Source organism: Aythya fuligula, chromosome 18 (assembly GCF_009819795.1).
Source record: "Aythya fuligula isolate bAytFul2 chromosome 18, bAytFul2.pri, whole genome shotgun sequence".
In the NCBI taxonomy this organism is placed as follows: Eukaryota; Metazoa; Chordata; class Aves; order Anseriformes; family Anatidae; genus Aythya; species Aythya fuligula.
This window is the reverse complement of record NC_045576.1, coordinates 7,068,325-7,089,505: the sequence shown is the minus strand read 5'-3', so window position 1 is coordinate 7,089,505 and position 21,181 is coordinate 7,068,325. Positions and strand designations below refer to the sequence as shown.

Below are 21,181 nucleotides of genomic sequence, written 5' to 3'. Positions count from 1 at the left end.
AGCTTAAAGTCTGTACATTTTTCTTGACGCATTCAAGTGAACCCTGTACACAACTGCAAAGCCATGGCATTTGTATCGTGCTCTACAGCCGTACAGGAAGAGTCATGTGTATCAATACTATTTGACTTTTAAATGATGGTCTTTAATTATCCTTACAGCAAGCTGCCATTGTATGGCAGTTATACTGCTCTAGACAAAACAAGACATTTAAATGGAGCTACTGACAGTACAAGGTCATATTTTGTATTTTTGATCAAACTGTTCCAGTTTTACAGCTCACAGTTGTGAGATATGAAAAGTGTGGCTAAGATTCTATTTAAAAAAAATCAAATCTATATTAAAGATTTCCTATAATAAACAAAGCATTCTTGCATTACATAAAAAACATATCCTAAGAAAAAGTGTTTTCTTTTGGCATCAATTTCATTTCAAAACCATTTATTAAAAATATTCACCAGTGCATCTGCTGCCCTCAGAATTCGAAGGCAGTATTTCACAAAACAAGTCCATACGATTATTTACATGTATTCACATCTTAGATTGCTCTGTTTTCAATGCCTGATCCATTAACTCGAGTCTCAACAATCAGTCTTGGTTCTATCAGCGCATCCCAACTTTCAGTTATCTGAAAGCAAAATACAGACAAGAGTTAGCATGTATGAAGTATACAGGCAGATGCAGTTTTGTTCTACATTATACTTTGTCTGGACTTGAACAGCAGCACTACTGATCACAGATCATAGATTCTTCCTGTGATTTGGTGATCTTAGTGAATCTCAGTCTTCCTTACTTGTGCATCAGGCAGGCTACCTCAAAGGAATAGCCTTTTAAGAACTGATGCTCTATCTAGTTGTGATATTGTTTGTTAGCCAAAACTAAATGGTTACACTGTCTGATGACTGGTTTTGAATCTAGTTAATTGAAAACACACGCATGAAGTTCTTATCTTGTAATCATACACATTCTGTGATTCTTGCTAGAAAGGATCAATTATTTTTGCTTTCAATCAGATGTATTATAATAAGAGGAATCCCACTGAGAAGAACAGTGTCATAAAGCAGGAAGTGCGAACAAGATATGCACATACCTTTGTATCATGAGGAACAGCGTACTCTATCAGCTCAGCTCCATCTGCAGACTGGTAAACCAGATCAAATTTCCCTGGCTCTTTAGCAGCTTTAAAAAAAAAAAAAAAAAAAGCTTCTTAGTTACATGAACAAGAAGCAAAAGGTTAACATTTTCATCATGTTTGCAAAGCTAGTCAAGCACAGCTGTGCATTTTTGGTTTGTTTGTTTTGGTTTGTTTTGTTAATTTTAAATTATTAGTCTAAACTGCTGCAATAATTGAGGCTCCAGAGGTTCAAGGAACCACTTGAGCTGTGACATTACTCTGTATTTATGTTACGCTTTTCCACAACGCAGTACCCACGCCTCACATTATTAATCCACTTTGTATGAACCCTCTTTAGCCTATTTTTGAGTTTTAAACATATATCATATCAGCAATGTTTGTAACTAACAAAACTCTGAAGGAGAACTGAACTCTACACAACAAAATTAAAGTAATTACCTAGTAAAACTACGCATGAAAAATGTTTGTCAACAATACGCTGCCTACATTTGAGAAAAATGCTCATATGATAATGATTCATTAATGGTGGTATAAATCTCAACTGCAGCATACACATATATATTTCTGGGTCTCTGAAGTGCACTTTGTCATTGTATAGGCTCTGTTTCACATCCAGTGGAGACAGTGACTTCACTGACTTCACAAATAACAATATTAGGACCTAAAACGTTCTCTGGAATTCTACATAATCTTTTTAATTTTTCAGGAAATGAAACAGCAATGGAAATGAGTTACTGACTGGAGAAATTTCATTTTGCAAGCATATAAGAGCATGCTCTTTAAGACTAGCAAGCATCAGAACTTCTCGATTTAAATAGACTTTATGGAGAGGCAGTTTGGAGGGGGCAGGAAGGTTGAAAAAGAACAGGAGGAAATTGGAAATGCTCATGGAGTGGGAAATGTGCCCGAGATTAGTTATTTTTCAGGTGATGCACATGCAGTGTCCCAGGGTACATACGTTGGCTTGTTGAAGACGATAGGATCTCAAGCTCGATCTGTTTTTTATCAGCATTCCAACTGATTATTTTCCCCTCCTGTATAAGGCAACAAGAAAAGAATCTGATATAACACATCTCAGCACTGGATAACCATTCCATATTACAACCATTCTGATACTTGATCACAATTAGAAAAATTTAACAGACATACTTCTATCTCTACATACAAAATCTGTAAGGTATTAACATTTAGCAATCTGCAGTTACAAGTATCAATACAGTCATGATACTGTCACTATCCTTGTAGTTTAAATCAGTACTTTCCAAGAAACCAAGTTATTTCAAGTAGGTACTGAATTTTACATACACCAATACCAAGAATTTACCTTGACTTCAAAGAGCAGTATACTTGAACACAGCTACGTTTTTGTACTTGAAGGTCTGCTTTTCTGTCATCTCTAAAATACTAATGATCATTAATAATTTTTTTGTTTTTTTTTTTTTTAACAGCTTCACGTAGTTTTCAGCTAGCTTTGGGTTTTAGGTTTTAATTTTTACTTCTGCAAAAGGAATCATCTGCAGACTCAACCAGGTAAGAAGAAAAATACTATAGAACATCAAAATATTTAAGTCTTACCTCACCTATAATATTTTTTTTCAGTGAGTTGGGGGGTTTAGGGAGAAGGAAAAACAATACCTTATAGTCTGAAATTTCAGGACTGTAATTTTCAGTTAGTTCCAAGCGCTGTTGAAAGAAACACAAATAAGTTACAACTTATGATCCTTTAAGATGCCACCTATACCCAGACTTGGCTTCTTCAGCAAGAGGGAAGTGCAAGAACCAAGTCTCCTACTCCTAGACCCTGACACCTATCACAGTCCCAGGCAGCCTTTCAGGACTCACTGCTCTGAAGGATTTCTGTTTAGGTCAGGCTGTGAAATGAGCTCAAGGAGAAGGATCCAGTCTCCTCAGCTCCAGTGATTTAATTTTTCTTTACTTTTTTTTATTTTGCGGTGAAGTGTAATTATTTGTTATTTATTGTAAGCTTTGCAATAATATTTTAGAAACGCCGCAGAGAGAAATAATAACAGAGGGATTTTTATTTTTTTTTAATAACATCTAATTTTAACACTGACTTTCCTTGCATATAGGAGAGGGGTAATGCTTCTTTATGTCATTCTTATATTTAAACATAAACCTTGAAACCATCCTCAGGATAGAGAGAAACTTTGAGAAGATAAAGCCTGAAAGCTCAGTTATTCGTGACCTGATTGGGTGCCACGTAAGGGAGTCTTTGTACAGCTGTACATGGAAATTCACATTGAAACAACCGCAGAGACACTTCTTTGTGCTGTATAAATGTGGCAAGTCTTAAGAAATGCATTTAAGATACTGAATAATATTATCTTTTAGGTCGGAAGAGACCTAAGATTACCAAGTCCAACCACAATGTGGAATCTTAAAAAAGGATTTGTTTTTTCTTTTTGTGAAGGATTTTAACAAGAGCCAAGATTTTGCCTTTATGCCACTGGCGAGCACAGCTCATCTCGATCCCATGATCTGCAACAGATAGCCAGCACATGCGAGCTCAAGAAAACTTTCATATCTTTGAATATGAGTTTTATTACAGCAGTACAGGCAATGCTCTGTTATCTGGGGAGATGGGAGGCTGGTGCTGCCAGAGAATGGAAAAGCCTGGTGATACAGGTGATTCAAGCACTGTGCAAACACTCAAACTCCTCCCTCGTAGCCCTATCTAGCTTCAGGACAGAATTACCTAGCCCTATTTGTATGCTCAAAACCTTTGTAAAAATCTAAGTCAGAAAAGAATTTTTAGAACAGAACCTGTAATATTTTCTATAGTATGGGAAAGTATTAGGTTAGAAGGACAGCAAGAGGAACGAATGCTTTCAGAGCCTACAAACATTTGGAAGCAGTTTTACGCTCTGAACCACTTGTTGAACTTTAAAAAAAAAGTTTTGGAAGAAAAAAAAAGTTTAAAATTAATTTATGGATTCTTAATCCTTATACTTTTACAGTACCAGTCCCTGAACAATGCAAGATCATATCCTAAAGTGCAAGCTTTTGGTTGTCAGGACTACACCATTTTTATCATATCATGCAAAATTTAGAGCGGCCCAAGTGAAGCAATTTTAGCCCAGTAACAGTCAGCATTTCAAAGTTCTTTACCTTAAAAGCAATTCTTTCTCCCACTTGTGGTGGGGCAGCTAGAAGAGGTAATACACTATAGTCTCTCTTGGGGACTTCCACGGCATTCTGTGAAACAAACAATAAACCCATTGATTTGATTACTGTTTTTATAAAAACGGAAGACAATGTTTGTGATGTAGGAACGTAAGAGCTCTGAGAATAGTAAGGTACGTGTATGAGTGCTTTGAGATAGAAAATACAGTCTCTTAAGTATTGTTTCATAAACATTCCTTCAGGCTGATACATGGAAGTACTGTAAACATCAGACTTGCTAAGTTAAGATCCATCGCTAAGTTACAACCCATCAACCTTTCTCCTACTTATTTATTTCTGCTTTTCTGAACTACTCTCACCCTATACATTTTTTGTACAGTTAGATCTGCAAGAGAAAGGTGACCAATGACTGCATAAATCACTCACCTGGACAAGAAAAGAAGTATTTGTCACAGCTTCATTTATCTGCCTCTGTTTCTGGCCTTCACTGCTGTAGTTATAGAAGAAGCCAGGGTTTTCTCCTCTCCCACGACCTCGGCCCCTCATCATCCCACGAAACCCACGGCCCCTAGGTCCTCTCCAGAAGTTATCCTCTCCTGTTCCACGCCCCCTTCCACGACCTGGGCTGGCGACCGGTCCTTGAATACTGGCTGGCAACAGTTTAGTACTGTTTCTTACTATGGAATTACTCATTCCAGCATTTGCTGTGGGTTTTTTAATAACAAGTGTTTCTGAATCTGAACTGTCAGATTCTGAAGAGGAAGTCTTTGCTTTGGGAGCACTACTGGAACCGGCTTTTACAGCTGCTACATTGTTAGGCAATGACTTTTCCTTTGTGGTATTGTCTTGTGCTGGTGCCACTTTCTCATCCTCTGTACTTGAGTCAGAATCCTCACTAGAGGACTGGGATTTTTTAACAGTCTTACTAACTGCAGTCTTAGTGGAATTTTCAGCTTTAGATTTTACAGTCACTTTATTAGAAACAGCAGTTTTCACCTCAGAGTTTGTAGCAGCTTGGGATTTGTCTCTGGGAAGTGTTGCCACTGCAGATTTATGGGAAGATTTATTTTGCTTTATATTTAATTCACTGCTGTCGCTGTCAGACGACGTGCTGGAGGAATCTGAAGTTCCCACCCTCTTTTTCCTGGTCTCTGTTGTCAATTTTTTGGTGTTATTTTTACCAGAATTTAAAGAAAAGCTGTCATTTTTCCGTTCTAAAGCCGCCTTTGCTGCAGCGACCTTTGTGTGCTTTCCATCCTTTGTTTTTGTTGCCAACTGTTTCTCCCTCTCTGCTTTCTTAAGCTTTTTAGATCGGTCAGTAGGGCTCTCTTCCTTACCTTCTGTGAGTCTACTCCCACTAACTTCGTCCATTCTTTTTCGTTTCTTGTGTTTCTTTTGAGAGTCCAAAATATCTAGAGAGGCCTCTTCTCTACAAGAGGAATACTCGGGGCTTTGTTTCTTCTTCTTCTTTTCCTTTTTACGCCTGTCATCTTCACTCCTAGACAATTCCTCCTCTTTCTGCTTTCGTTTGTGCCTTTTTTTGCTTTTGTTTGGCGTGTAGGAGAACTCATCATCCACCTCTTCATCATCGCTGTCCGCGAGTACCCCTTCCAGCTTCACTCTGCCAAAAAGCAGACAGACACACACCAGGGTCAGGCGGCACCCTGCAGGCCTTTGGGGCGGGGATGCCCAGCCCGGTACCGGCATAAACCCTGCAGAACCTTTGGGGGGACCCCGATAGGGCCCTCAGGGCCCCCCCGATCAGGCTCCGTACCCCCCCCCACCCCCGGCCGTACCTCAGCGCGTCGTTGTCCCGCACCAGGCGGGCGCTCTCGGTGGGCGGCAGCAGCGCCCCGTCCAAGAAGAGGCTGAGGCGGGCCCGGCGGCTGAAGCCGAACCTGTGGCGGATGATGCTGAGCAGGTCGGTGACGAGCCGCGCCTGGCCGGGCTCCAGCAGCAGCCAGCACAGCGCGCAGCCCGGGCTGCACGGTGGAGGGTGGTCGAACAGCAGCCGCAGGCGGAGCGGGCCGCAGCCGCCGGGCGCCGCCATGTTGCGGCGGGAGGAGGAGGAGGAGGAGGAGGAGGAAGAGGAGGGCAGAGGAGGGCGGAGGGGCGGTGCGGGAGCCGTCCGCGTGACAGCGGCGGGAGGATGGCGCCGCAGCGGGCAGGGGTCGTGCTGGGGCTGGGGCTGGCGGCGCTGGCGGCAGGTACGGGATGGGGGGTTTGGGGGGCGGGCTCGGTCCTGTGACGGGACACCCGGCTGGGGCCGCTCAGCCCAGGGAGGAGGCTGGGGGGGGATCGCATCGAGCTCTGCAAACACCTGAGGGACCTTGGAAAGAGGACGGGGACAAAGTCTTCTCGGTGGTGGCCAGTGGCGGGACGAGGGGTGACGGGTGTGAAGGGAGCCGCGGGAGGGAGAACTCGAAAGGGTTCGGGTGAGGGGGCGCTGGAACGGGCTGCACAGAGAGGCTGTGGGGTGGCCGCGTGTGGAGATACCCAAACCCGCCTGGGTGCCACCCTGTGCTCTGGGTGACCCTGCTGGGCAGGGGCTGGGCCGGGTGGGCCTCTGGAGCCCCCTGCCCACCGCAGCCTCTCGGTGTCTCTGTGACAATCCTGGCCCAGCGGCTGCCCGGTGCTGTGCCCGCAGCAGCTGCGCTGTCAGGCGCTGGGAAGCGAGCGCCTAATTGCACGCCTAACCGCATTCACTGGTGGTAAATCAGCCACGGGCGTGTAAGTATGATTCTTACAGTAATTTATTTAATTGAAGCACCTCTAATTATCACACCCGAGATTGAAATGTAACGTTGTGGAACAAATCTGGGAGAAAGCCCGCAGCTGAACCTTTTGGACTTAGCTGTTTGTTTGGTTGTTTTATTCAGTGTTTGTTTTTCTTACCCCCAAGGTGTGGTGCTGAAGCAACCCCAAGAGCCCAAAGAGCTGTGGGGATATGTGCAAGTCCGAAGTAAAGCCCACATGTTCTGGTGGCTCTACTACGCAAACAACCCAACCAAGGACTTCACGGAGCTACCTCTCATAATGTGGCTTCAGGTAAGGCTTGGTAAAGGCACTTAGTCAAGAACTTTTTCCATCTGCGCCTGGTTCAGTGTGGTAAGTACTTTACAGCTGGACAGAAGTAGTGTTCAAAGCTGTCTGATTCTAATGCTTCATGTTGTGAAGGAAGCATTCAGGTTAGCAAGAAATAATTAAAGTGTCATTCCGCAGTTGTGTGATGCCCTCAACTACTCATAGAGTTAAACTGCAGAAATAGCAGCTGTTCTTATCTTTCAAATAACAGTAGTGCTTTTTGTGCCAGACATGACAAGTACTTAGAGGCGTCACAGCAACTTTCCCGAGGAGTTTACAGCCTAACTGATGTTCAGAGGGAGAGTAGACAAAACAATCAGAGATGTAGGATAACTGCTGTAAGGAAACAAGTCAGAGAGACTGATTGTTTTAGAGATTGGTCCCATTCAATCACAACTCATAAAAGTCAGTGGTGTGTGCTCCACATTCACTTCCAGTATTACATTTCAGAAATTAATGTTGAATATAATCGCTTGATTTGGTCCTTTCCCTTTTCATGTTATTTTTTCAGAGTGAAATGCATGTGCTGTACATGCTGAGAAAAAAATAATCATTTGCAAACGTCTGTTTTTACCTATTTTTTTGCATTAGATATTAGGGGATTAAGGGGAAAGGTTTTCAAACAGCACTCATATCATGCAACTCATTAGATGCTTTCACAACTGGATGACTGCTTCTCCGTTCAGAAATAGCTTGTGTACGCATAATGAAAAGACAATGAGGAAGAGAGCCTTCTTTGCAAGTTAACATGTAGGGCAAAGGCCACTTCTTTAAACACGTGATAGGTTGTGCTTAGGGGGTTGCTTTTGTTCTCCTGTCTTTCATGTCTCTACCATGCTGCCTTCTAATTTACTTGTCATTTGCTGTTTCCCCTTAGGGAGGTCCAGGAGCTTCAGGCTGCGGATTTGGGAACTTTGAAGAGATTGGTCCGTTAGACAAAGAAATGAAACCAAGAAATACAACCTGGGTATAGTGGAGAGTTCAGCTCCTAATAATTGATTGAAAAATGTTTGTTGCTTGTGTAGGCAAAAGATTGTTAGGCAAAAGCACACACAGAATAATTTTCATTTAAATAGAACTATGATACTTCATCTTAAAATGATGTGGTTAATAAAAATGGCTTATATGAGTAGCCTTGTTAAGATCTGAAGAAGTAGCCTCTTAATTTGATTTGGTGGAATATGGCTGGGCTTCCATGAATCTGTGAGTTGCACATGTCTGAGGAAACGGAGAGCAGGGAAATTCTAGGAGGATGTTATTTCTAATCCTTGCTTCATTGCATGCACTCATGAAGGCTTTTCTGGGTGGCTGGCAACGTATAACCAAGGGATTGTAATTACAAGCCCAGTATCACCTTCATGGGAAACCAGCTGTAATATAATTATAGCTGCCTATGAAGGTTTATTCAACAGAACATATTTGTGCTGTGAGACAACCAATAGCCTTAACTACTCTGGAGATCCCTAGATCACATGGATGATCTGCCCTTGAATGACTGGGATTTTTGGGCGCCTTTCCTGTTACAGATTAGGAAATGGAAAGACTTCATGTTGTACCTCTCTTGTATGAGCTGTACTGCTTTGAGCCATGCTGGCTATCTCTGTGCTGATCTATTGATTTTTACGTAAACACTTGTAACTATACAACTTGGCACTATTCAATAGCATATTTGACATCTGACAGACAAGTCCTACCTGTACCATTTCCTGTGTTGGACTTGTACCTAATTTTTTGGCAGGTTCTTTCAGGGTCAGGGATATGGTGACTGTTAGACTTCTGTGCATCAAAACCACAGTTTACAGTAGTGGTGCTCTGCTAGACTGTTAGCTGAACTGAGATTTCACAGAAACTTGCTTTCCGCTTTTACAGTTGCAGGCAGCCAGTATCTTGTTTGTGGATAATCCTGTTGGCACTGGATTCAGTTATGTGGATGACTGCAGCTTGTTTGCCAAAAACCTTACCACAGTAGTCTCTGATATGATGGTCTTTCTCAGAGACTTTTTCACACATAGAACAGAATTCCAGGTAAGTGATTTGAATTATTGATTAGAATCCTATTTTTATTTGATTGTTAAATAGTTCTCAAAAGGAATTGGTGAACAGGAGATGTCTGCTACTAGGCAGCATGCAGCGGTGGGGCGAGGCACTGCAGATGTAAGCACTGCCTCTGATTCTTCACAATTTATAACTGGTATCTTGAATTTCTGTCTTAGGCACCAGCTAGGTAATCAAAAGGGTGTGTTGTTTTCTATTGTGACCTGAGAAGCATGTAGGAACATGACTGTTCCTAGTTCCAAAATACTGAAGTGCCCACTTCAAAACTCCTGGTAATTACACCAGTATGTTGTGGAAATCTTATCTGCAACTTAGAGTCAAAAATCTCCAGTGTTGGATAGTGAGAAGTGACAAGCAAGCTCCTGGGTTCTGTGGGATGGCGGAAGAGGGTTGGGGATATGTTCTGCCCTCTGTCTAATGGCTTCATTGTGTGGTTTTTCTTTCCAGACCATCCCATTCTACATATTTTCTGAATCTTACGGAGGTAAAATGGCTGCTGGCATTGCCTTAGCGCTTCATGAGGTAAGTAGTTGGGATGTAGTTCACTTTTCACTTTAAAATGTGGTATTCTACAATACTAGTATTTCCTGGAATACGCTGTGCCTCTTGCCTAAGTCAGGCCAATAACCCATTTTTGTTTTTCACATAAGGAAAACTGGTTCTAGAGTTGTGAATTTCTTACTAAAAGAAGGCTTGTTTTTATTTTTCCTCTTCTCACCAAGGCTGTTCAAAAAGGAAGTATAAAGTGCAATTTTGTTGGGACTGCTCTTGGAGACTCATGGATTTCTCCTTTGGGTACGTTTAAAATCGTTTCATGGGTATCTACAGTCAAAAATGCCAGCCCTGCCTTAAGGGACTTAAATCTCTAGTGAGTCTGGTAAATCAAATCACCAAAAATAAATACTTTAGTATTGCAAGCTGATTGAATGTATCTTTAGAATAGATCTAAGTCATGAACAGTCTGAGAGCAAAGTCAATGAGGAGCACACTTGCATTTTTATTGAGGTGGTGGTGAAATGTCCTTACAAATCTCTGCTGTGTCTGTGGTGTTTTGATAAGAGTACTGCACATAAAATGTGGCCACTAGATGATCCACAAAGTTGCAACTGAAGTTTTCTCACTGTTTTCACAAGGAGACCTTGTGCTAGGGAACTGATGTGCTTGCTGACCTGGAGAAGATAGGGTGTCTGGTGAAGGCCAAAAAAAGAAAAGGATTCTTGGTCTTCAGTAAGATTTGCAAGGGTAGGCTCCACAGATTCTTTGTGACATGGGACAGTATCAAGCCAACTCCTGCCTGTCTTAGAAGGATCATCTGTTCCTTGAAACCTTATAAATTATCCTGCTAGAAAAAAGATTAGTTCTATAACTATTTTTTCCCTGAAATATTTTCAAATAGATTAGTTTAGACTATGCTTAGACTTTGTCCGTTCTCTCCCCATGCTGTAGCAATGTGCTGCAGTGCTGGGGTGAGAATGCTTTGGTAAGGACATGTCTGTTGCTTTATATAAATTTCACCAATTTATGTTTATGGCATTGAATTAGTCTTAGTGGTTCTTGAGATTTGTAAAGAGACTGCTCCATGGCATGTAAGCTTCAGACTAAAGTGAGCAGACAGTAATTCTTCACTGAGTAACGTATCTCTGTGTGGTTTTTGTCATGACCATTTCTGCTACAATAAAGGAAAAGTAAAGGAAATCATATGGCAAAAATGTAGATGTTTGAAATCTGTTCTGTTTCTTTAGATTCGGTGCTGTCTTGGGGGCCCTATCTTTATAGCACCGTAAGTACCTTAAGCTCTTGGTCTTCTGAGAACTTGTACTACCATATAGTATAAATGGAGGTTGATTTTAAGGTTGGCTCTTAATTGGTATAAAATCTCTCATGCATGGAGACTGTTAATGAGAACTGAATGTGGAATTATAATTAAAGCTGCTACTGCATTTCTCTTCTAGTCTCTCCTTGATGATCATGGTCTAGCAGAGGTGACTGCTGTTGCTAAAGAAATAATGGATGCCATAAATAAAAATCAATATGGCCTGGCCACTGAGCTCTGGAGCAAGGCTGAAGGTGTCATTGAAGAGGTAAGATATTAACGAATTAACAAGATATTAACAGCATTAACAAATAGCTGGTGCTTGGGGGAGCACCCAATGCCAGGTTTTCTTTTCTATGAGCACTGGCTTGGTGTGCATCCTCCAAACCCTGACCAGTCACTTCCACCAGTATGTGTTTTATGATACTGCTGCTGTAAAAGAGCTGTTTGTTTGCTGTGCGCTGCTGTGTGATTATAAGAGGCAGTGGGAGGAGCAATCCTCATGGGCTTGCAGTATTGCACAAAGGTTTCAACCCGCCACATCATTTAAGTAGATGCCTAATTTTTAGCATGCCACTAGTCCCACTGACTTCTATAGAACTTACGTTCAACTTGATCAGGCTATGTCTCCTTGAAAGCTTTGTTTTGACTGTTGAAAACTACATCCAGGAAGGCACACATTTCAAGTTAAGTTTAAATCTTCTATTTAAAAAAGTACAATAGGAGCATAAGATGGAAAGGAACATCAAATTATATTCTGTTACTGTGGGTAAATGCATCTTAGTACTTAACAAGTTCAAATTTAAAAACTAGGTAAAATTTTGTTCTAATTTTTCCTGTTAAAGGGTTGCTCCAAAATTTCAATCTTTTCTTGTATTTGTAGTTTTAGTGCAAGTAAAATTACAGCTTCCTCAAACTGAAAGACTAATCTTGAGCTGCGTCCCACCCCCCTCTTTCTTTCTCAGTGCTTTGCACACAGTTGGTTTCACTTCTTACTTCTTGTTAGAAACTTGTGGTTCCCATTTTGCCTTTCTCTTCAAACATGTTTGTCTTTCCGTTCTGGCTCTGATCACTGTAAGGGTGCAGGCATTTCAGTTCCAGTAGGGTGGCTGTTGTGAGCTCATTCCTAACCTGAGCCTCATAACTTTTAAGATTTGACAATTAAATAAAGGGGAGCTTCAAGAATCTTGAGTAACTTTGCTAATAGCAACGGTGATCACACTGATCACTCTTTGGACATAGTCAGTCTACTGTCTGTATCGGAGCTGTCATTTAATGATTCTCAGACTTGTCTAGATGTCAGCAGTTCCAAAAGAGGGATGATGAATACCTATCACCACTGTCTTAAGGAGGCATTTGGGATATTGAAGGGTTTTAGGGTGGGAGGATGTCGAGCAAGAGCTCGGCATTGGGCTAGACTAGATCTAGCAGAACAGGGCATTTGAAAGTATCACTTGTAAATATCTCTGTAATGAGTTGTGAGAATCTGCAGTCATTTGCAGGCTGTAGGGCTTTCTGTAGCTTCACACCTTTTTTAGAGAAGTAGCATCTCTGGCACAAACCACGTGTGAACAGAGACTTGAGAAAACTCTTTACCATTCTCAAAGCAAATGTAGAGCCAAAGTTTTTCCATAAATAATTTCCTGATATGTAGACAAATGGTAGGTCACAGGGTCCTTTATTTAGGCCTTACCTCTTCTTTTCAGAAGGAATTCTGTTCCTCAGATCTGAGAAATGTTTCAGTAACACTGTTACAAAAACTATCTTGTGTTTTCAGAACACAGACAATGTGAACTTTTATAACATCATGACTAAGGAAGTTCCAGAAATGAACACAAATGAACAAGAAAATCTTCATCTCAGTAAGTTGGATTTAAGTACTTGAACTTCTGAGGCTCTGGTTGCATTCACCTACCATCAACTCCAATAGTGGGAACAGCATCAGTTTAGCACATCCTTAAAATGGGACCGTCAGATCCAAAGGATATTCTCCTGAGCAGAACTTGATAGCTCTTGCATAGATAGGGATGAATAGGAATGTGGAGTAACCCCTCTATAGATTACACCTCCACCTACACATTCTGCACAGATTACTCCAAGGAAGTAGCGTAATTGCGACACAAGTTTTATGACCTCTAAGTTACTTCCTGTTAATGCCTTTCATTTGTCTTCAAGCTAGGATACAAAAACGTCCCATTCATGTAAATATTCTGATTAGACTCTCTGGCTTCGTGGTGCTTATGCATCTGTGTGAAAACAAGCACATGTACTGAATTTCTTTCAAGCTCTTTCTCTCTTGGCTTCAGCTGGGAAGGTGAACAGCACAGTCAACTCCCTAGAGTAAAGCATTACAACTCTAAAATAACTGGTCTGCTGAGGAGAAGAAACTGTGCCAAGTGGCTAAAACAGAAACTGAAAAAGTAGTGTGTTAGCTAAAAGCAGAAATGGATGGTTGGGCTCTTCCCGTTTTATCCCATGACCTAAATAAGGGTTGACTTCAGGGGGTTCTAGTAAAAGTAAACAAATTGTTCTTCATGGTGTTACGTTTTCACTAGAAGAGTTTGATGGCTGTGACTGTAACACTGAAAATTCTTATCTGTGCAGGATGGCTGTCTTAAATGTGCAACTACTCAAAGCATTTTTTTCTCTTTTCCAGTTAGACTTTACCAACGCCACGTCAAAAATATGCATAAGAACAGCCTAAATGAATTGATGAATGGACCCATCAGAAAGAAGCTAAAAATTATTCCTGACTGTGTGAAATGGGGAGGTACTTTCCTATCTTCTAGTGTGGATCTAATGAATATATTATCGCCTTCCACTGTATTAGAGTCCAAAGGAGGAAATTTTATGGTAGTTAGCAGTCACATTAAATTTTCATTGTCCTTCATCCTAAGAAGCAGACTTACTCTCACGAATGAAAATGTAATGGGCAAATCAGTGATAGCAGACATGGTTCTGGTTCTGCTGCTTATATCTGTTTTAGCCAAGCAGATGAGTTCATGAGTGGAAGATGATCTCCCACATCTCAGCATCTGATATTTGTCATCACAGCCTTGCTGAAAGAATTTCTGTCAGTTTTTCTTTGCCAGAAGGATGGTATCATGAACTGCTGCATGGTGTGGAGGAGAGAGGAAAAAAACAAAGGAAAAGCAAAAAGAACTGATGCCAGCACCCTGTATTTGTGTAATAGGAGCTAGAAACAACAGTGCTATATTAGCTCCAGTGGGAGTGTGGCTGCTTTCTGGTTCTCGTTAGTTCCTCAGACTGATAAATCACAGGCTGATACTTTGTGCTAGAGCTGGATTTTATGTAGCTATGAACTGTGTTTTGAGACCTCTGGCCAGTTGTTTCTGTCCCAGCTTGGGGATGCCATCATTCATCAGTTAAAATTTGTCTCCTTTCTGTTTCTAACCAGGTCAGTCCACAAACGTCTTCGAGAACATGGCTGAGGACTTCATGAAGCCTGTCGTTGACATTGTTGATCAGCTTTTAGCAGCCAATGTCAATGTTACAGTCTATAACGGGCAGCTGGATCTCATCGTTGACACCATGGGTAAGTAAGGGACTTTGTGACTGAGGTCGGGAACAGAACAGGTTATGAGTAGGACGTCATCACGAGTAACACTTGTACCTGGATGTCTTCTGAAAACCTCCTATGTAACTTGCAGTGCTTAAATACTTCAGTCATAAATGAGCAGCTCTTATGTTTTGCTTACACCCCTGTGAGAGAGGCAATTTCCCTACTTCCATTATAATTATAGTGTTGGGAAATGGATATGCAACATCAGTACTTTCTTGTTTCAATGAAGCCCATAAGCAGGTAGCTAATAACCCACTGAATTATTCTGGGTAGGTGTGTGTATATAAGTACAGTTTTTCATAAATGAAGAATGAGAATAAATTAATAAATATTTGGAGATTGTCCTCTCCTCTCCTGCTCTGCCTTGAAAATCCTTTCCTGTGGGGCAAAGGCCATATCCTGCTACAGATTGATGCAGAACACAGGTCAGCCTTCACTGAGCAGCCTGCAGCAGAGAGCATGGTGCCAGATCAGATGCAGTGAGGGTGTTGGTAATTAGTCCGTGAGGGTGCAGTTGAAGCATGGTCGCACCTGCTGCTCAGTAACATTTATAGACACCTGCACATTTTGGCAGGGCTTTGTCCCTTGCTGCTTGCAAGATGCAGACTTGATGAAGTGGCAGTGCGGGAGCCAGGCCAAGTGTTGCTGGAACGCCTTGTGCTGCCCATGCTCTCTTCCATTCGCCTTTTCTATTGATGCAGATAATCTGCAGCTACAGTCTGCATAAACATCTTTTTGTGTTGCAAATGGCTTTATTCTTTGTTTCTTTGCCCACTTAGATATTCACGTGCCGTTCATGAACAACATGGCAATCAATATGTCAGAAAACAGAGTATTTAGGCTGTCAAAACAGATTAGCAGTTAGTGGTGCTCCATTTTATCATATTTTGAGCTAAAATTTAGCTTCAGTTCATGTGTAAATTCTTCCAGTAGCTCAGAGGTAGGCTAAAGATAAACCTTTCCCCCCTTGGTGTCCTGGAGTTGGTCTTTTTGCTGCCTTGACTTCCGCCTTCTTTAGCAGGGATCTGAAAAGAGTCTTTCTTAGGCTCTTCTTGCTGAGTGACTGTAGCAAACAAAGAAGCAGTAACCCATGTGGCAAGTGTCTCTTTGGATTTCCAAGAGGGGTTGATTCTCCTCCATTGCAGGACATTCAAGGTGTTTGAGCAAAACATGTCAGAATTGGTAGGGCTGCAGAGCCTGTAAGAGGTGCATGTGCCACTTGGCTACCCAAACCTGCCTATTGCTAGTGTTGAGCATAGAAATAAAGCCTTATGAAAAAATCCAGCTGTTGCTGGGACCACAGCTGGACTGGGAGGGAGTCCAGCAGTGGGCTGGTACCTTGAAGCTGGAAGATTTCCTACAGCCAACTATAAAAAATCACCATAACTCCATTTCACATACATTTTCACTGTTTGCTTTTTCCCTTCCCTCTCCATTGGTTTGTTTCTGCTTGTCCTGGATTGTTTGCAGCCTTGGTCATTCCTCTAGGCAGAGCAAAATTGTTTTTAGAATCTGAGCACATGGAAACGTTCTGTTAAATCTCATATCTCTTAACAGGCCAGGAGGCATGGATCCGGAAACTGAAATGGCCCTGTTTGGACCAGTTCAGCCAACAGAGGTGGAAGGCACTTTATGTGTCTCCAGAATCCACGGATACAGCTGCTTTCCACAAAGCCTATAAGAACTTTGCTTTCTTCTGGATTCTTAAGGCTGGGCACATGGTAAATAACAGACCTATTGGGGTAGGATGCACCGATACCTGCAAGGCAACTGAGCATGCATGTATTGTCGTTCCCTGCTTCTTTACAGCAGCTGCTGACCATGTGCTCTCATCTCCATACTAGGTACCGTCTGATCAAGGAGAGATGGCCCTGAAAATGGTCAGGATGGTGACCCAACAGATGCACTAGGGAAGGAGAGGCCAGCTGGTATGGCCTCCTGCTGAGCACTGTGTTACTGCAGAATGTGAGTCCAGAACAAATAAGCCGCGGCAGGAACAACTGGTACTTGGACACACAGCTTCTCTGATCTTGATGATGTGTGAAAGCATTTATGAAAAGGCATATTTCTCCTTGAATGAGTTGTTTCTTTTGAATTAGAAAGATATGATTTGCTGCCTCAATGCTGTTTGTAATGACTCTTCCAGAAGGAACTCCTCTGTCATAAACAACTAGCAATAAGCCTTTGCCTTTGTCTTGGAAGGATTTTGTGCTTTTGTAAAAAAGCTGCCTTACTCCGAATGTTCTCTTGTCTGTTCACAGACCAAGACTAAAACTGATTTGCATCTTGATGGATTAGTTGTTTGTTCCTTTCAGAAAGCAAGCCTTTTTCATGAGGCTGTGGAATGTTCCTTCCTTTTTCCTCAGGCCTCTGCTTGAGCCACCTGGCTGGATTAGAAGCCGAAGACACGAAGTTGGCCAGGATAGAAGACCTGCACAATAGGGTCTACAGTCCGTCATCTCAGTGAGATGAGACGCCTGAGTTAGGATCCAAAATTCCTCAGGCTTCCACCACCCCCCTCCAGAGGAGGATTTGACCTCTTTCATCTGGCCATGTGTTGTTTTCATTCTCTTTTAATGACTCAAGTTTTTTTCCTTGGCTTTAACATCTAAAGCACACCCAGTAAAAATTTCTGCTGGAATTCAATTCAAGCCTTATTAATACCATCTCGCACAGAAGAGTCCTAACGAACTGAAGTCTCTTACAAGCTTTTGAGCATAGGCTGGAGAATGAAAAGCAGAATGTCACTAGAACAGTAATAGCATAATTCTGAAAGGTAATAGTTTTTAAAAGAAGGCTATACAAACTAGAACCAACATCTTCACTGCATTTTCTAGATAGCTTTTTTTTTTAAGTCTTGCAGAGACCTTTTGTCTTGTGAAACAATATTTTTTACACAATATACTGTCAAGGAGAGACTTGATCAGACATATTTGACTTCTGCTAAAGAACACAAAGTGACTGTTCTTTATCAGTGTCTGCTAGGAGGCACAACAGCTTGTTCCAGCTGTCAGAATCCTAAATAAATAGCAACCTGCCAGTTACTCCAGCAACTGAAACTGTCATGAAAAGTCTGATAGCATTGGCTTAGCAAGGACTGAGGCATAATGCTATGTAAACATGTGCAGTCGTCCAGCAGCTGGACTATTGGCACCTAATAATTGCTCTCCTTCTTGTTGTCTGCTTGAACTGTGTTCACGAGAACTTTAACAATGCAAATCCAGACCTTTTTAAAACACATTTTTAGTAAGTGCAATAGGTCGAATCTTATTCCTCTCCCTTGGGCATAGAATGTCATAGGACATACTGTCATTGGCACAGTCAGACTATGCTGATCACCGTTAACCCTCCAGCCAATTTGATCTGTCGATGGTCACAGCAGTAATGATGCTGCACCTACATTCTCATGCATAAATATTTTTGTTCTGTCCTTTAGCTCCTATTAGTCAGCTGACTTGGACTCAGCTCACACAATCTGTTTTGAGATGCAACAAGTAATCACTGTTTGGCGTTAGCATGGTATAGCATGTTCTAATTTTACTACTCTGTCCCAGATCTTGCTGCTAAATGCAGCAAAATACAGGAATTGCACTCCTTGTAGTCAGCTAGAATAAAATCACAGATGGAGCATACCTATTCAGATGTTGTGTAGTCCATCTCAGAGCAAAGTAAACAAAACTTTAAAAAGTATATGTAAAGCAGTAAGGATCAACTTACCGAACAGTTCACATATTGTGTGCTGTGGGCGAGTGAGCCTAAGGAAAATATACTGGTTGGTGTGCCCTCAGGCAAGAGCAGCTGCTAGATGATTTGCAAAATAGCAGTCTTTATTTTAATAAATTGAGGGTGTGTGCAGACATTTAGAGGTCACTTGTGTAAGACAATGGTCTTTCCCTTCAAGAGTCTGAGGTGTGTTGTTTGGTTGCTAGAGCCAGAGAGGAATGTTTGTGTGTCTCTTGGCAGGGCTTTTTGGGGTAGGAGTTGGAAATGACTGTAGCTACTACACTAGGTTACCTTTTTACATGGTTGTCTTCTTATCCAGACCCATTGCTGGTCCCCTCACAAGTTCTCAGGTCTACAGAACAATTAGGTATCTTAAATGTTTTGTTGTATTCAGGATCTCCTGTCAAGACTGGAGATCTCTACCTGAAGAACAGGACAGAAATGACCTAGAGGCCTGGTAGCTGCCAGATGCTTTCTAGCACCCTTAATGCTTCCAGGAGGCTGCCAGATGCCATCAAATGTTGTAACCTGAGGCAAACATAAGCCTTCCCAACTGCTTAGAGCTCTTCAGAGAAAAGCTGATGGGTGCTCTCCTCTCCCTAAAAGAAGGCACGGAGGCTCCTGGAATGTACCACTTGGTACTGAAACACTTGGTCCCAAGGCATTTGGAGGATTGTAGGACTTACTAGAAAAGGAAAATAGCTCACTTCATCCCACACTATTTAGTCATCTGTTTTCCATACAATTTTTGGTACTAAACTCACCTTGTTCCCCTGTATGAAGTGGCCAGCAAAACGATTCTCTTGGCTGGTGACAAAAGTGCAGTGAAATGGCTGACCACTTGGTGGAGTACGCAGCCCTTCAAATACCATGGGAACATGTTGGTGCCATCCCTGGGAGAACCTGATTAGCACTTGGAAATGTGTGTTTGATCCTATGAATTCATAGTGGAAATGGTTGTATGTGAGCCAGTACAGAAGATTAACTTTTGTAGTAGCTTCAATAGAACAGATATTTTGGTCTTTGTGGGTACAGCCCCCATTTACAGTGAGGTTTAGTAGTTGCAACCAGCAGCTAGATTAGCCTGCTTTAGCCAGAACATACCATTTTACACTGTCATTTGTATTTAAGCATGTTCTTCTTTTCTAATTTGGTGTATTCCCTGCCTAATTTGGAAACTTTTTCATCAATGTCTCTGAAGGTAGTATGTGTGTTAAGAAGAAACGAAGAAGGCATTGCTGTGTTTGCTTAGGTAACTGCAGTCAGACGTCTAGCTAGGTTCATCTAGCAGAGAGTTACGCATATGCCCAATTCATGATCTGGTAAGAGTACTGTTGAAATCAAGCAATACCGTTCACACTATATAAAAACAAACCATTAAGTAAACTTTTACATGGTGAGAGCCTTTAGGAAATAGAATTTTTCAAAGATCCTTGCTAGTTGAAAGTTCTACAAAATTTGTAGTATTTTGTCATTTTACTTAGCAGAGCACATCTGTTATATTGCTAATCGGAGCTACAGTTGTTGATGGAAAACAGAATTTGAGTCAAAATACAGCAAGTCAAATAAGTCAATATTTAGTTGAGTGATGTTATATATAATACGGAGAGAATTTGTACTATGAAACTGTTCTGAGAGGCTAGTTCTCCAGATGTCGCTCCTGTTTGCTGGAATGCAACCAGAACTGTAGATAAGGTCATCAGTACTGGGTAATGCAGTCCTTACATGCTGTTTCTGACACCAGATTACAATTCACCAAATAAATGGAAGTGACATTGATGGATGAGCAGCTGACTATAAAGAAATCTTGTGAATGGCATCCATGGCCTGTGGTATTCAATGAAATGTTTCCTCCTGAACTCTTCATTCTTAACAGGCAAAGATGGTAGCACCACCACTAGTCTTATTGCAAGTTTAGAAGATCAGATTCACAACATATAAGATACTTACTCTGCATAGTATAAAACTCAAATGAAGAAGCTGTCAAACATCTCTGATTAAACAGCTATTTTGATATACCATTAAGGAAAAATAGCCTAGTGGTACTAGCATGCGTATTCTACTGAGAACTGGAAAAGCAGAGATCAGTAAGGAGTAATGCCAGCTACATCCACAGGCAGTAAAAATTGACCTCTCCCATGTCCCTTGCCAGTGCAGTTGTCCATCAAGTGTGTGTGGCACATGTTTTGCTCAGTGTCCCAAATTTAGCATGCTTGGGGCACCCCCAGCTTTCAGATCCTGGGCCTTTATTGACAGGATCTCACATCACAATTCTTCTGTATTCAGTACCATCAGATCGTTTCCCAGCTGTCAGATCTTTGCTCAGAATATTTAGCTGTCTCTTTAGCTCTCATATCAGCTTGATTTCAGTTCTGTCTGTCATTCAAACTGTGTGGCAGTTCTCAGACTTCTGTACTAACTTCCCAAACTATACTATCTACTGCCTATACCTGGAGCTTCCCCCCTCGTGTTCCTCCTTTTTCTTAGGAATTAATACTAGAATAACACATACTTTAATACTGACAGATTTCGTCTAAATCTACATTGTCACGTACTTGCATGTCTGGACCAAGTTATTTTTTCCTCCATCAGAAGATAAAGACAGTAGGAATTAACTGGATTTCATAAGACAGACTCATCTGAGCAT

The 21,181-nt window shown here is 41.6% G+C and overlaps 2 protein-coding genes across 2 annotated transcripts; one reads left to right on the top strand and one right to left on the bottom strand.

The window, feature by feature from the left end:
* Window positions 1-421: 421 nt before the first annotated feature.
* Window positions 422-6,326, bottom strand: COIL (coilin). The gene is made up of 7 exons (XM_032199488.1): window positions 6,073-6,326; window positions 4,703-5,897; window positions 4,262-4,348; window positions 2,768-2,815; window positions 2,091-2,166; window positions 1,088-1,176; window positions 422-625 (listed from the first exon to the last, which is right to left on the bottom strand). Exons 1-7 carry the CDS (start codon window positions 6,324-6,326, stop codon window positions 536-538), a joined length of 1,839 nt encoding a protein of 612 aa, XP_032055379.1. The 3' UTR covers window positions 422-535.
* A 99-nt stretch (window positions 6,327-6,425) lies between these two features.
* Window positions 6,426-20,353, top strand: SCPEP1 (serine carboxypeptidase 1). The gene is made up of 13 exons (XM_032199489.1): window positions 6,426-6,483; window positions 7,179-7,324; window positions 8,238-8,327; window positions 9,230-9,385; window positions 9,863-9,937; window positions 10,138-10,210; window positions 11,158-11,195; window positions 11,368-11,496; window positions 13,006-13,090; window positions 13,885-13,998; window positions 14,647-14,784; window positions 16,369-16,532; window positions 16,656-20,353. The coding sequence occupies exons 1-13, from the start codon at window positions 6,426-6,428 to the stop codon at window positions 16,719-16,721; spliced, it is 1,332 nt and encodes a 443-aa protein (XP_032055380.1). The 3' UTR covers window positions 16,722-20,353.
* Window positions 20,354-21,181: the final 828 nt, after the last annotated feature.

What these genes read in the sequence shown, in the direction of transcription:
- COIL (XM_032199488.1), bottom strand. Translation starts at nt 6,326, where the DNA reads ATGGCGGCGCCCGGCGGCTGCGGCCCGCTCCGCCTGCGGCTGCTGTTC. An exon ending in ATACTTCTTTTCTTGTCCAG is followed by an intron (nt 4,349 to 4,702) that starts GTGAGTGATTTA and finishes TTTGTTTCACAG; the next exon opens with AATGCCGTGGAAGTCCCCAA. An exon ending in ATCGTCTTCAACAAGCCAAC is followed by an intron (nt 1,177 to 2,090) that starts GTATGTACCCTG and finishes TTTTTTTTAAAG; the next exon opens with CTGCTAAAGAGCCAGGGAAA.
- SCPEP1 (XM_032199489.1), top strand. Translation starts at nt 6,426, where the DNA reads ATGGCGCCGCAGCGGGCAGGGGTCGTGCTGGGGCTGGGGCTGGCGGCG. An exon ending in GCTGGCGGCGCTGGCGGCAG is followed by an intron (nt 6,484 to 7,178) that starts GTACGGGATGGG and finishes CTTACCCCCAAG; the next exon opens with GTGTGGTGCTGAAGCAACCC. An exon ending in TTCTTAAGGCTGGGCACATG is followed by an intron (nt 16,533 to 16,655) that starts GTAAATAACAGA and finishes TCTCCATACTAG; the next exon opens with GTACCGTCTGATCAAGGAGA.